General features: G+C 38.6%; 1 protein-coding gene across 4 annotated transcripts in view; it reads left to right on the top strand.

Moving 5' to 3' along the window:
• Positions 1-14,279, top strand: part of LOC111148974 (anaphase promoting complex subunit 4) — a 40,190-nt gene extending 25,911 nt beyond the window's left edge. For 2 of the 4 annotated variants that reach the window (XM_022505834.1, XM_022505833.1), the window contains exons 20-30: positions 83-139; positions 487-543; positions 2,518-2,611; positions 6,138-6,235; positions 6,829-6,890; positions 6,969-7,007; positions 7,107-7,208; positions 8,003-8,077; positions 8,961-9,134; positions 9,819-9,942; positions 10,447-10,805. In XM_022505834.1, the coding sequence (XP_022361542.1) occupies positions 83-139; positions 487-543; positions 2,518-2,611; positions 6,138-6,235; positions 6,829-6,890; positions 6,969-7,007; positions 7,107-7,208; positions 8,003-8,077; positions 8,961-9,134; positions 9,819-9,942; positions 10,447-10,674 (1,110 nt within the window). In that variant the 3' untranslated portion in view covers positions 10,675-10,805. Of the gene's footprint in view, positions 1-82; positions 140-486; positions 544-2,517; positions 2,612-6,137; positions 6,236-6,828; positions 6,891-6,968; positions 7,008-7,106; positions 7,209-8,002; positions 8,078-8,960; positions 9,135-9,818; positions 9,943-10,446; positions 10,808-14,247 lie in introns of those variants that run through there. The other 2 variants (XR_002640727.1, XM_022505835.1) reach the window with 2 other exon arrangements.
• The last annotated feature ends 272 nt before the right edge of the window (positions 14,280-14,551 follow it).

Raw genomic sequence — 14,551 nt, 5'->3', positions numbered from 1 at the left:
TTATTACATAATATAAGATCTTTGGGGAAGCTTTCTTTTTCCTTGACTTGTTTTTCCTTTTGTTCCTTTCTGATTTTGATAGATGACTCAGAAAGATATCACATTTGTTGCTGAATTTCTTACTGAACATTTCAATGAGGTACGGAAGTGTTACTTCTATAATGCTGGTTTTTTTTTTTTTTTTTGAAAGAGTTAAACAGTTGCCATAAACCTGGGTAATGGTGAGAAGTAATCACATTTAATCCAATTTAATTGACATTTTTAGCAGCTGTGCTTTTTAAACTATTGAACTAATTAATGGCAATACTTATTTTAGAGCCTTTATAAATCCAACTTTTGTTTGGATGTGTGTCATACAATCCCTAGAAGAAAAAGATAACTGCCACTAACAGCTCTCTTAAAAAATAAACGTTTTCATTAAGCTTAAGAATTTTTTTTTCTTTCTCTTCTGTGAGTTAAGAGCTAAACTATGCTTATTCTTTCTAGGCTCCAGACCTTTATAATCGAAAAGGAAAATACTTCAATGTTGAAAAAGTTGGTCAGGTATGGGCATTTGATTGAAAGTGGATATTACTTTTTTTTAGAAATTATTAAAACTAATGCTAAAACTTTAGCAGTGTTAGTCTTTATTATCCAAAGTTTCTGGAAAATAATACAGTGCTAGCTTACACAGCAGCCCTTTTCTTTTAGTAAAGTAACCAAAAAGGAGCGGTTTTTAAACTTTTGGTCTCAGAACTCGTTTATATTCTTAATAACTACTGAAGACTCTGAAGAGTTTTGCTCTTTATCAATGGGAGATATTAGTAGGCATTAGAAATATAACAGAATACAAAATTATTTAAAAGTAACAGCAATTCCACGTAACTGTTACATGTTACATAAATATTTATAATAAAAATGACTATATTTTTTTAAAACAGTTTAGTGAAGAGTGACATTGTTTTGTAGTTTTGCAAATCTCTGCTGTCTGCCTTAACAGAAGACAGCTTCTCATAGCTGCTGCTTCGTCTCCTGTGTTGGGTTTTTATGTTTAATGTATGTAAAGAAAATCTGGCCTCACATAGGTTTTAGAAAGGGAGAAGTATTGTAATGGCTGTTTCAGATAATTGTGGATGTTTTTTGATATTATACCAAATCTTGATAAGAGATAGTATCTTAAAGGTTACCTTTAATATGGAATCTAAAATTGCATCAGTGAACTTTTCATACTCTGATACATTAAAATCCATTCATCAGTCTTATGCTTTGAATGGATCTTTTACCTGTGCATGATTTTGTAGTATTATGTATTGGTCATTTGGAAAATACTGGCTCACTGAGTTATGCAGATCTTCTGAATGCTGACATCTTTCCGTATGCAGTATCCAAAAGTCAGATTTATGAATATCTGCACCAATATCATCAGAAAATCTTTAAGTACCATGGCTGTCAAGTACACAGTAGTAGATACAGATTTTCCAAAATTTTAATTTTTGCTTGAATGTTTAAATTTTATCATTGGCAGCAAATACTGTCAGTTGTTTTGCTTAAAGTGACAGGTTTGCTTTATTTTCAAGAAAATATCTACCAAATACCCACGTACGAATAATCATAGCTTATCTGCCAGTCATTCTTTCAAATAAAAATGGAATTCCATTAACAGCAACAAATTGCCTGGCTTACCCCACAACTACAGCAATTTCTTAAATGTTTTTCCTCATGGTCACCATTGTACTTTGGTATTGGCCAAAGTGCTTTATGTTTACTTCCCAACTTTGTGACAGAGAACAGTAAAAAGATTTGTACTCCAGGGTTGAGATTTAATAAAATTAATTATTTTAATAGCTTCATTAAATAAGTGAAACTGTCAGTATGTAACAAAAAGGAATACAGTGCCCACTAGTGTGGCTTAAGACCACCACCTTGCCTCCCAGCGTCAGTTTTCCCCACCTGTGCTTTTGACCCTTAGTGCAGATGTCAACAGAGTTGAAAGGGCAAATAACATTTTGACATTATAAAAATAGTGTAATGAAATCTAGAAATACTAAAAAAAATAAAAATAAAAAAGATAAATAAAAATAGTATTGACCGCATGGATCCTTGAAGCATCTTTAGGGCTCCAGGGGGTCTGTCGACCACACTTTGAGGACTGCTGTCCGAGAGTAGATTGACAAGTTGATACTTTTAAAATTAATTTATAACATAGGTGCGCATGCGCGATATCTCTCTCTCTCTCACACACACACACACACACACACATAAGATTAAAGTGTCCTTCATGAAAATGGAACACAAAATTTAAACTCTGTGTGTGGTCTCTGCATCCATAGCATTCTGATCTTCCAGAAGTTTGCAGCTTGCCAAGTGGCTCGGCATTTAGTGAATTTTGGTCACTTCACTTGGAATAATAGCCGTGCAATTTCAGAGCACTTGTCAGTAAAACAATCACTTTTAAAATAGAATAATGCTAACGATAAGTCTTTGAAGCCTCCTCCTTTGTTTATGACATTTAAAATTTTGATTTGGTATTAATTCTAGTACTTGAAAGATGAAGATGATGATCTCGTGTCACCGCCTAACACAGAAGGAAACCAGTGGTATGATTTTCTTCAAAATAGCAACCACCTTAAAGGTATTTAATGAACTTTGTGGATTTGGGCCATGTTTATACTTGCTTTGAGACCAGTATATTAACTAGGAGTGTTGCTGGACAATTACTGAATATTTATTTCAGGTCTTTAGATCATTTGTGCCTATTGTTTTTGATTAGAGAAACAGCAAAATAAATAGTATATGACTTTACTGTGATAGAAAACAGTCTGAAATTAACTGTGATAGGGTAAGATTGTTTATTCTCAGATCCTCTTGTCTGTTTTGTACCCTATGAAAAAAATAGGATATTAGGAAGAAAATTACACAGCTTGCTAGTGAGAGAAGTCTTTTGCTGATTCCCGTTTGTGAACTCCTAAAAGCATAGTGATGCTTAACTATTCTCCTGAGATTTTAGGGTTTTTTTGTGTACTTGTGCTTTTCATTCTCTAGGATCTTGAAATGTTGGTATAGTAAAATGATCCAACATTATTCAGGATGCAACACAAAATAGCAACCACTAAATATATCAGAACTTCACTATTTTAGATGCAGATATTTTGGAAGCAGTATTTCTTTGCTTGCCTCACAGAGTAATTTGATCACAGCCTGTCACTTTCTTAGGTCATTAGGGTAATAGCCCCCAGCATGTAGTTCTTTCCTTCATGCCCCCAGGAACCTAGGCACCTGTTATCCCCATTTCTTAATAACGAAGCTGAAGATCAGAGAAGGCCCAAATCACATAAGCTGGTACGTGATGAAGCTAGGTGTCTGCTGACCTCAAAGCCCGAGTTTTTAACTCAACTCAGTGGTGACCTCTGCCACTCTCTCTGGTTTCTGTTTATCTGAATGAATGAGGTTGGATGGGAGAAGGAGAGAATTCTCTGAAGCCCAAAACTTGGCTTGTTGCCCTTTTATTTTAACCCTAGAAGTTCAAATTCTTTTTCAGAGCAGGACATTTTTTATTTCTCTATTTCTTTATTTCTCTATTGATTCAGGTAGTTAGTTCAGTTAGTTATTGATTCAGTTAGTTCTTTTTCAGAGCAGGACGTTTTGTATTTCTCGAGATCTATTGATTCAGTTAGTTATTGAAAGGAGGGAGAATAAAGGTACAGCTGACTCAGCTCATTGCTGTTTAATCAGGATGCATCTCCAGCCTAAGGAGGGCTCATGGCAGTGTGCCAGGAGTGGTGGCACCAGCGCCCTGTCTGAGAGTGGGTTAATACTGGTCCCAGGAACTTGGGTGGGCTAAAAATGGGCCCTACCCTCTTTTTCCTCACATCTGTGGCTGAACAGGAAGGCCTAATCTTAGCTAGGAGCATGATGTTTAACCAAGATAACACTTCGTATTATTAACTTCATCTCAAGGTTTTGCTTGAGTTCATTAATTATCGTTTCTTAGTCTAGTGTGAAGAAATACTCTCATTATGGAACTGTGTCTGGTTTTTGTCCTTTTTTGTAAGATTTATTTATTAGAAAGAGAGTGTGTGGTGGGGAGGGACGGAGCAAAAGGGAGAGAGAATCCCAAACAGACTCGGGGCTGACCGTGAAGCCCAACACAGAGCTCAGTCCCATGACACTAAGCTCAAGACCTGAGCCAGAACCAAGACTTGGATGCCCAACTGACTGTGTCACCCAGACGCCGCATCGTTATGGAACTGTTAAGAAAACTTTCGTGAAACTTCTTTCTAGCACTTTGCAAAAATTATGTGCTAAATATTTGCTACATGTACTTTCTCAGGGTACATGAGGGAGTGCTGGGGCTGTAGGATGGGTGAAAGTCGCTGCTCTGGGCTTCGGGGGTTGGAATCTGCTCTGCAACTTCTCGTGATGTGACTGAGGGCAGACTGTCTAACCTGTCTGTGCCCGTTTTCTCATCAGTAAAATGAGGGCGGTAGTGGTGCCTCCCTCAAAACACCATTGTGAGGATTCTGTAAATGCAGGTGGAGCGCTGGGTGCCCAGTTCATGGCTCCTGAGCAGTAGGGGTGCTGTCACGTGAGCTGTGGTTACTCAGAACACTTCTGACACTAAAATGAGAGGGTTTTCCTCCTGAGACCAATTCTGATACCAACTGTGTGTCCTGTGATTCATTTCTGATGCTGACTACCCAGACTCCACAGCTTCCATGGCTCAGTCCCACCGGACCGCCTCTGTGGCTTCTTCAGTCCTGAGGATTAGGTCCCCGGATGGCCTACATTTCTGTTCCCACCCTCGCTCCCTCCCCCTTTCAGGTTGGTTATTTGCTAAAATGGCCCACAAAACCAAACACTTCACTTAGGTTTACTGCTTTATAATAAAGACACAAGTCAGAACAGCCAAGTGGAAGAGCTGCAGAGGCAGGGTGTGGGGGGAAGGGCTCAGAGCCCCCATGCTTGCTCTGGGTGTGTCACCCAGCACCCAGAAGCCCTCTGTTCAGGGGTTCTTTATGGGGTTTTCATTATGCGGGTGGGATTGATTAAATGATTGATGACTGGTGATTGGACTCAAGTCCAGCTCCTCTCCCCACCCTGGTAGTTGGGGGATGAAGGCTGGAAAGTCCAGGCTTCTATCAGGGCTTAGTCTCTCTGGTGACCAGTCCTCATTCTGAAACTATCTAGGGATCTACCCACAGTCGCATTGTTACACCAAAAGATGTTCCTATCACCCTTATCACTCAGGAAATTCTGAGGGTTTTAGATGCTCTGTGCCAGGAACCAGGGACAAAGATCTGATACCTTTCTCTGCTCCCACAGCATCTCTCACCTGTGGGAAGCTTAAAATGTTAACCCAATTAAAACTCACTTTGTCCAGCATAGCTGGGACATGAGATGCTGGGAGTGAGGGAAGCCTAAAGAGCTCAGGAGAAGAGGGTGGGCCTGGGAGTCCGAGGGTTGGATTCAGAGGTGTGAATTCATTATCATTTTCACCCCAGGCAGATTGCCCAAACCTCCTGGGCCTCATTTTTTAAATCTGTAATTTGGAGAGTGCGATGCTTACTTTGTCCAGCTGTTGTAAGCAATAGAAGTAACAGGATGGAATGTCGTATAGTTGCTACCCCTGAGCGCTTAATTATGTATTACTCGCTACTTGGTAAAGTAGCCTTTTGCAAAGTAAAGTGCTTATTTACACAGCACTAGTTTCTTGTGTCTTGTTTCTGTTTTCAGTATTATACTTTTCGAAAACAATACTGGACTGCTGTTGTCAGCCCATTGTGGCAAAGAGTAGAGAATGAACTCTATTTTATTGTGTCTTGTGGTTCCCAGATCACCCCTTCCTTCTTATACCCAGCAGAAGCAAACTGTCAGATTTGGGTAGGGGAAAATAGAATGAAGAGTACGGAGCTGCTAGGCCTCAGCCTGCAGTGGGTGCGGCAGGTTTTAGTGGGCCGGCAGCAGGGGATGGTGAAGAAAAGGCAGGAGGCCACGGTCATTGGTGGTGAGGTTGTGTGAGGGGCTAATGACGCAGCCAGGGAGATTGCCACTGTCAGATGAGCCGTACGGGCTGCCTCTGACAGATTATTTTCTCCTAATCGCTTGGTTTACTCTAACTTTGTGATTTTGTTTTTGTTTCTCTTCTTGTTTGAAACCAGAAAGTCCTTTGCTGTTTCCTTATTATCCCCGAAAATCATTGCATTTTGTGAAAAGGCGGATGGAGAACATTATTGATCTGTGCTTGCAAAAACCAGCAGTAAGTTTGAAAAAGCAATGCATGCCTTTGTGGAGGAGTGAGAGTATCCACAGTATGGGGTTCGCTTATGTAAATGGTCAGAGTTACTAAGGCGAGCCGTGTGAAATGCTGTTCACCCTCTGGCTAACAAAAATGGCAGGTTCACTGGGTTCACCCTAACATTTCCTCTTACTGTTAGTTTCTTACATAAACTAAGAAGTAAACAGATAACAAGGTTATTAGGAGTGTTGGTATCCTTATTATTTTATTTGTTCCTAGAACAAACTTCTTATACACAGTCTCGGCTAGAGAGCTATCATGTGTCTAGCTTACTGCTGCAGGAGGGAAGTAAGATGCCGTGAGATGCCATGAGAGAAGGGGATGGGCTGGGTGTTCTTAGTCTTCTATGCATACTTCTTTCTGGTGTACTTTTCAGAATTTCTTCAGTCTCTTTTCCTTGCTGTTAGAACTGTCATTGAAGTTTCTTGTGTGAAAGCTTGGTGATCTAGATGGTTTTTTACTAGACTTGAATAGTGAAGATCAGGTACTTTCTGTAGAGTACTTGTGTGTATGTAAATGCTTTGATTGTACTTTTAAAAATCTATTTTATTTAGGATGTCATTGGAAAATCGATGAATCAAGCAATCTGTATTCCATTATACAGGGATGCTAGAAGGTAATTCTATTTACTTTTTGGGTGGTAAAATTTAATGGCCAATTTAATTTTTTCTTACCTTTTTTTCTTTTGTTTTAGTCAGGACTGTACACGCAGATTATTCAAATTTCCTTTTCTGTAAGTGTGTGTTTCTTCTTGTCTCATACGAGCAATACAGTTTTGTTCTCTGATGTGATAGCTAAATACCATGTTTTGACATTAAATGTTTTTCCTCAGGTGGAATAATAAAACCTCAAATCTACATTATCTTCTTTTTACTATTTTAGAAGATTCACTTTATAAAATGTGCATTTTAAGGAGACATACTGATATTTCCCAGTAAGTATTAATCTAAAGTTGAGATAGAGAGTGAGATTTTATTATTTTTAGTAATAAATGTACAGCTTCCCTCCCTTATATTTTGGGGTTCAGTTAAGCTACCTTATGAGTTTAGGCTTGCCGGTGCACTGTTCTTAGTCTTATATTTCACATCATTAAGATGATAATGCCAAATCACAAGCTTCATGATCCCTTTTGATTCTAGATTATTAATTTTGTACAGGTGTAGTTGTGACTTGTAGGATTTCTTTAGCATTAAGAAAAATACAACAGCCGAACACTCTGGATTATATCTCATGAACTTGAAGCATTCGGAACTGTGGCTTAGGTTCCTTATGGAAAGGATTTTAGCCTCGGGTTAGGTATGCCTTTCATTAAACAAGAGGCCTGCCTGTAGAGACTTCTTTTGAGAATCTGAAGTAAAAGTTCTAAAAAATAAATCACGTACAGAATATCATTAATATCGTAGATGGTTTTAATCTGAATTTGAAGGAGATGTTTTGAGACCCGAGATGGGCCGAAGAAAAAATAATTTGGTTGTTCCCAATTGTCCTTAATTTTATAAGGTATCAGTGACTAAGATTTAAACAAGTTGCAATTTGATGTAGGTTTGTCTATCTAGGGGTTTAAATTAATTGTTGGTTTTGCAGAGTGAGCATAATGGTATTTTGGGTCTGGGACTTGGCTGTTTAGGTAAATATACTAACACTGACAATCATGTTCTTTCAAGCATTTAGATTATTGGCTATCCAAGTTGTTCCACAGTCTTTTTTCTCCCCCCTTCTTTCTTCAAGATCTGTAAGTAATGGACTAATTGCTATTAAATTTGGGAGCTTCACGTATGCCACAACTGAAAAAGTGAGACGAAGGTAAATCTTGAATCTTGTTTGGATGAGATTATATACATATACAAATGATATGTGCATATGTTTAATTATAGAAATATGGTCAGACTCAGGTACAGTGATTATGTTACGCTTAGGAGTCCTTTGTAGCTTGCAGCAGAGTGCACAGGATTGCTTACATAGCTTCTACTTCGATTGACTTAACAATTGAATAGAATCTTACTGCCCTTCAGGAACTTACATAACTGTGGTTTCCTGTGAGTAATACTTCCGAGCTCCCTGTCTGTTGAGAAAGCAAGATGGTTCCAGGGGGCCTGTGACTGAAGTTGTTGTTACAACAATAGTAACGTGTGGTGGCCTCATTGTCACTGCTCTGGGATGTTCTTAGAATATAAAAGGGTAACAGTAGCAAAGTCATCCCTGAGGCTGTGGAGTGGACACGCCTCACAGGCCAAACCTTTTCTCACTCTCTTTTCCTTACATAAAAGGAGTTTTTTATGATAATGTCTTTAAAGTTGTTGTGACTTTTCCTCCTTCAATCTTGTTTTTACTTCTCAGTCTAGTTAGCCCAGTTTGTTTAGCCAGTATATCTACAAGGTGCCATTCCTGGAATTTCCACAGCCTTAAGGCCTGACTATTGGTATCAGGAGTTTTCTGAAACTGTGAACCAACCTCACCCTCCCAGATTTTTCTTTTTTCATGGTGACCTGTTTTTTAGGGCCTACTTCTGTTTGTGAATAATCACTGCAATTGGTAACTGATTTTAATGCAAACTGATAATGTATTTTCAGTGTATGAGTATAGAATGTCACTTGGTTTTTGTTGTGTTAAATTTTTGCATGGTACCATAATACTTTCTCAGTTGTCCCAATCATCTATGATGTAACAGAACGTCATTCACTTCTAGCGCCTACAGCTGCTTAGATGCACAGTTCTATGATGATGAGACTGTAACAGTAGTTCTGAAAGACACCGTGGGGCGCGAAGGGAGAGATAGACTTCTGGTCCAGTTGCCATTATCTTCAGTGTATAACAGCGAGGATGCCTCAGAGTATCAGTTCACGGGGGCTTACTCCACAAGGTAACTAACTCATCAGTAAGAAACTCTTGCTGACGAAATAGTTCTATGCTTTTGAATGTGTATTGTACATTGTGGTTCCTTAGGTATGCTAGGCAGTGCTTACAAGGAATAGTAGGAAAATCAACTGGACAGAAGTACTATTTTTTTTTTTTTAAATACTGGCTACAACAGCTCTCCTGCCCTTTTGCTTTGCTAATAAATCAAGAGTATTAGGTGAAATAAGGTGGGGAATTATTTGGAGTAGCGAATGGGACTTCTGTACTATTTTTAAGGGTAGCTTGAACCCCAGTTAATAACAGAATTAGTTATTTTAGATTTGCTTCTATTGGTTTCCTCCCAGAATCAGGACTTCAGTAGCCAGTGGAGGGTACACAGCCAATTCTAGAGATGGCTTTAGTTTTCTTAGATTTAAGTGAGTAGGTCCCTTCTCTAATTAAAAAATTTGTCTGTTTGCTTTCCTTGAGCAGGAATCAGAAACCTTAGTAAGATGCCATTTTAGCTATTTGGAATTGCAGTATTTTCCTAGGATATAGGAAAATGCCTTTTATACAGTGGCTGATAGAATTATTTTGGAACTTGGAATGTTGGTAGAAATCAAACCCATAGTAGATCCTCATATTACCTCCTTGTAAACCAGAGAGAAGATTGCCTTTTCATTTTGGGGTTGCATTTTCCCTTCTCCAGGCTAGATGAACAGTGCAGTGCTATTCCCACACGTACCATGCATTTTGAAAAGCATTGGCGATTACTGGAAAGTATGAAAGCACAGTATGTTGCTGGGAATGGTTTTCGCAAAGTGTCCTGTGTGGTAAGTATTTACAGATTGTTTACTTACAGAGTAATGGGAGGAAGTGACTTTGGATCTATAAGGTCCTTTCAGAAAGTGTAAACATTTCATGGTGTATTACTTTTATTGATTATGAACATGTTGTGGTCTTAGCTATGTAGCTTTCTTGCTCTGAGAAAGTTGACTGAGTAATACAATTCTAGATGTTAATTAATTATTTATTTATTTTTTAAAGTAGTCTTGACACCCAGCCTGGGGCTCAAACTCATGACCCTGGGATCAGGTATCTCATGCCTTTGCGACTGAGCCACCAGGCACCCCTTGATTTCAAATATTAGGAAAATTGTCACTATTGTATATAGAGATCCTTTTATAGCAAATGAGGCTAAGTTTAGTGATTTTGTTGTAAATCGATGGAAAATAACTTTCATACAAAACCATTTTTCAAAATTTTGATTTCTTATATATTATTTATTAGTTCAGCCATTAATTTAAAGATTCTTTATTTGATCTTTTCTTCTCCAGTTAAGCTCAAATCTCCGTCACGTAAGAGTATTTGAAATGGACATAGATGATGAATGGGAGCTTGATGAATCTTCTGATGAAGAGGAGGAAGCCAGTAATAAGCCCGTGAAGATAAAGGAAGAAGTGTTGTCGGAGTCAGAGGTTGAGAACCAGCAGGCCAGTGCTGCCGCGTCTGCTCCGGAGATAGTCATCAAAGTGGAAAAACTTGACCCTGAGCTGGACTCCTAATCTAGCTTGCCCTGATTTTGTGTGTCCTCATTATGTCAGGAAGGACATGGGAGATGGGTAAAGATGTTTTGGATCACTTTTCATTTTCTTTGTATAACAAAGAAATAAACCATACATTTTATTTTTCCTTATTCTGCTTCAGCTTCTCTTAGTAGTAGAGTCACTATGATAGACTTTCTTTTTGGTGAGATTTCTTTTTAATACTGTGTGCAGAACTCATGTTTAAAGAAAACATAAATTGAATGTGAAGAAAATTTCAGTCTTTTCTGTTAAAAGATAGGTATCAGGAATCATTCCTATATCAAGAAGAAATTACATTTAAGTAGTCATTCATCATTAGAATTTTTGATGCCTTTAGTATTTTGAAAACATAGATACTTATTCCTTTTCCGTCTTCCCCCTTCTAGTTGATTCTCGGTCTCCAGAATGCTTTCAAAATTATATTTTCAAAATTATACTGCTTTACTGTAATGCTAAATAAGCCAAAAGATGGGTACTGTCTTTATCATCTAAACAGCAAAAACACTGCTTGACACCTACGTAATTATCTTCTCATTTTGTTACTGGATGTGAGCTCTGAATACTTTGAATTGGCAGCGTTTAGATGTGTCTTTCTCCTCTGTTTAGAATTGGCCAAGGACACATGGTGGCTTTGTGTGCAACGTCTTATAAACACAAGAAATGTGGATCAACTAAGCCTAATGTAGCATTAGTGCACATGAGCTCCTATTGATTTCCTGGTGCTCATTCCTAAAGTTGAGTAGTGTTCTCCTGAGACTTTCAAAGAGTTTCCGTTTTATATATGAATTCTAGTATCAGTTCATTGATGAATGAAAGCATCACTTTTTAAAGCTTTCAGTGTTTTCAGGCAGGAAAATGCACTATAACCACGTGAGTGGCTAACTGCCGGATTCTGTGTCATTGTCTGTTTCTTTCATAACACCCGGTGCACTTGGAATTTAGGTACGTCATGCTTTAGATACTCCAGGTACCTCAGTTGGTCTGATCTGTGTTGGTTTCAAAGGGAAAACTGAAGAGAAGCCACTATTGTGTGCATGAGTTTGGCGATGAGAACTATGATCTTCAGGAGCCCAGCTCTGTCCATGTGTGGCCTGGCACATAGCAGGCCTCTAACTTGCTTAATATATGGTTTACATCAGTACTTCGTGGTGGTTGGTCACCTGGTTTCATGGCATAGTGCAGATGTCTTGAATGAGCTTTTGTGAGCAAGAAAGGTAATCTCTCAGGTGACATTATAGCTTGTTAGAATGAATTACAATTTCACAATGAGCCACCAGTTCATCAGACGGTAATCTGGCCCATGTGACTTCAGCATGAAATTTATAAAGATTTTTTGATATGTACACGTTTGCTTTCTGCAGTTCCAGGCTAGGGGTGAATTGAAACCAATCGCCTTCATCTCAAACCAGGCATCAGTACTAGTTCCACCGATGTACTAACTATCCCTTATCATCAAGTTAAATAATTGTGAATCATTCCTAATTTCAGGAGGAGTGCTTTTCCATTAATGATTTTAATGATTATCATAAATAATTTAGGAACTGGCTTTGTGTTACACCAAAGCAGAAAATTTGAGCTGATACCTGAATTCCTTCTTAAGTTTTAATAATTGTAGTGCAGATCATGTTTTATCATTATATTTTTAGATAGAGGCTATGATTTCCACACCATTAGAAACTTTACTTTTAATATTTAGAAAGAATTTGAGCATTGTAGACTATCATTTCTAGTTTATTTGGCAGATGCTGAATTTGAGTTTTGAATTGAGTTAATGACAAGAAAAATGGGACATGTGGGATCCTGGTCCCTGACCTTCAGGGGTCAGTGGGGATTATCGATTACCTATCTCACTGTCTGAGGACTAAATGGGTGTCGTAGAGCATTGTGGTTGGCCCATAGGAGACACCTGATAAAGATCAGCATTTATTAAAATTCTGTGCTGCTCTTTTCCAGGATAAAATGTTTTGATATTTTAGGAATTCAAATAGCGCCCTGCCCCCCCCCCCCCTTTTTTTTTTTTTTTTTTTTTTTTTTTTTTTGGTGCCTGACTTAATGGGACTATGATAATAGTCTTGCTAAAGCTCTGGCTTTGTAGGTTTTTTTTTTTTCCATTTTCTTCTTGACTTTTTTCCAAAAAAAAAATTTTACACTTAGCAAAATGCTAAAACATTTTCTCTTCTTTATTCAGAGCATTTGAATATAAATGTGAAGAAAACTATTCATTATAGAATAACCTTGGGTTTATGACCCCATAACTAGGGAATGTCTCTTAGATAATAGGTACAGATACAGATGTCTGAGTTAATCTAAATACTTGCAGTTCTTGAGGAAATCCAGCAAGCAGACGTGCTAAATACTTGTAGAAAATGCTATAATTGAAATCATGGGTTGCATGAATTCTCCAGGGCAAATCAGTTTCTTTGGCACCTCTTGGCATTTGTGACAGTTACTGTAGACTGATTGCATTTATTAGAATATGCATCTGAATGTCCAACATACCATTTTTAGTTCTGAGTAGAGGGAGATGGTACTTAGGATTATACCAAGTCAAGGTCACAAAAACCTTAACAGTATGAGAATAAGGATTATTTTAGAGCAGGCAATAGTACGTGAACTCTTAGGAATATTCAGTTTAGAAATTCTCACTTATTAAAGGGTTGGTTTTAAGTAAATGAATTATTAATATATAGATAATGTTTTTCACTTTCTGGGGTCACTGGAGCAGGATCTTACATGGAGCACACACCTATCACATCAAAATTTCCTGGGCCCGTGATTAACAATGCAAATTTATAGGTGCCACCCAAGACCACTCAGAATGTGGAGGTAGGGCCCTGGCCTGCATTTTTAACCAACTGATCTGATCTTATGCCCACTAAAGTTGAGAACCTTAGTAGTCTACAGAAGCTATTTTTTAATAATTAGATGTTTATAATTTTTTAATTAGAAGCTGCTCCCTTAGATGCATTGGAAACATATTTTTTTCCCTACAAATAACCCTGATGTGATTAATTTTACATGCAACATGCTCACAGTTCTGTAAATCTGTTTAAACGATGGTGAGCCCAATTATCCTGAGTCTGTGCACCACAGCATGTAGAACCCAATCCCAGAAGGCCACATTTCAACCCTAAGCTCACGTTCCACGGAATGGTAGATGCCGAGTGGGTCTGAGTGCCGAGATGCCAGGCAGGCCAGCTAATAGACGATTATGACTCATAAATGGCCTCGCTCTGGGGTGTGTAGTCAGACTGAACACACAGTACCCCAGATGCTAAGTGGACTGTGTGGTTACTGCCATCCAGATGACCAGCCCACCCTGCGGACGTGACTGCCTGACGTGTGGCACCAGCTGCATAGATACTTTCAATGTTAAAGCAGGGAGACAGGTGTGTAATTCGTGCCTCCTCCCCTTCCAATTGCCAGTGTTCCCATATTCCCCCAACCAGGCTGGAAAACTTTAGGAACTGTTTCTATTCAGTTCTGTATTCCTAATTCTTGTTCCAGAATGACCATTATTATTTTAAGTTGTATTTTTTTCCCACTTTACAGATAGTAGAGCGAGAAGCAGATTTCCCGCTGAGCAGGGAGCCTGATGAGGGACTCCATCCTGGGACCCTAAGATCATGACCTGAGCTGAATCCGGCGCCCTTGTAGAACTGGGTATTTAGGAGCCCAACCAGATACTATGAACTGGCACCTGTGACTGTCGGCATGTCAAAAGATGCTGCGAAGTGTTCTCACGACGATAACACGTTTTCCTGTTTTCCCTTCCACCACTTACTTTGCACCACTGTGCCCTGCCTGTCTACTGCAGGAAGAGGTATGAAGGATGAAATGTAATATATATGGTACG

This window comes from Enhydra lutris, unplaced genomic scaffold, assembly GCF_002288905.1.
Source record: "Enhydra lutris kenyoni isolate GAN:26980312 unplaced genomic scaffold, ASM228890v2 scaffoldscaffold21, whole genome shotgun sequence".
In the NCBI taxonomy this organism is placed as follows: domain Eukaryota; kingdom Metazoa; phylum Chordata; class Mammalia; order Carnivora; family Mustelidae; genus Enhydra; species Enhydra lutris.
This window is presented reverse-complemented; position numbering and strand designations above follow the sequence as displayed.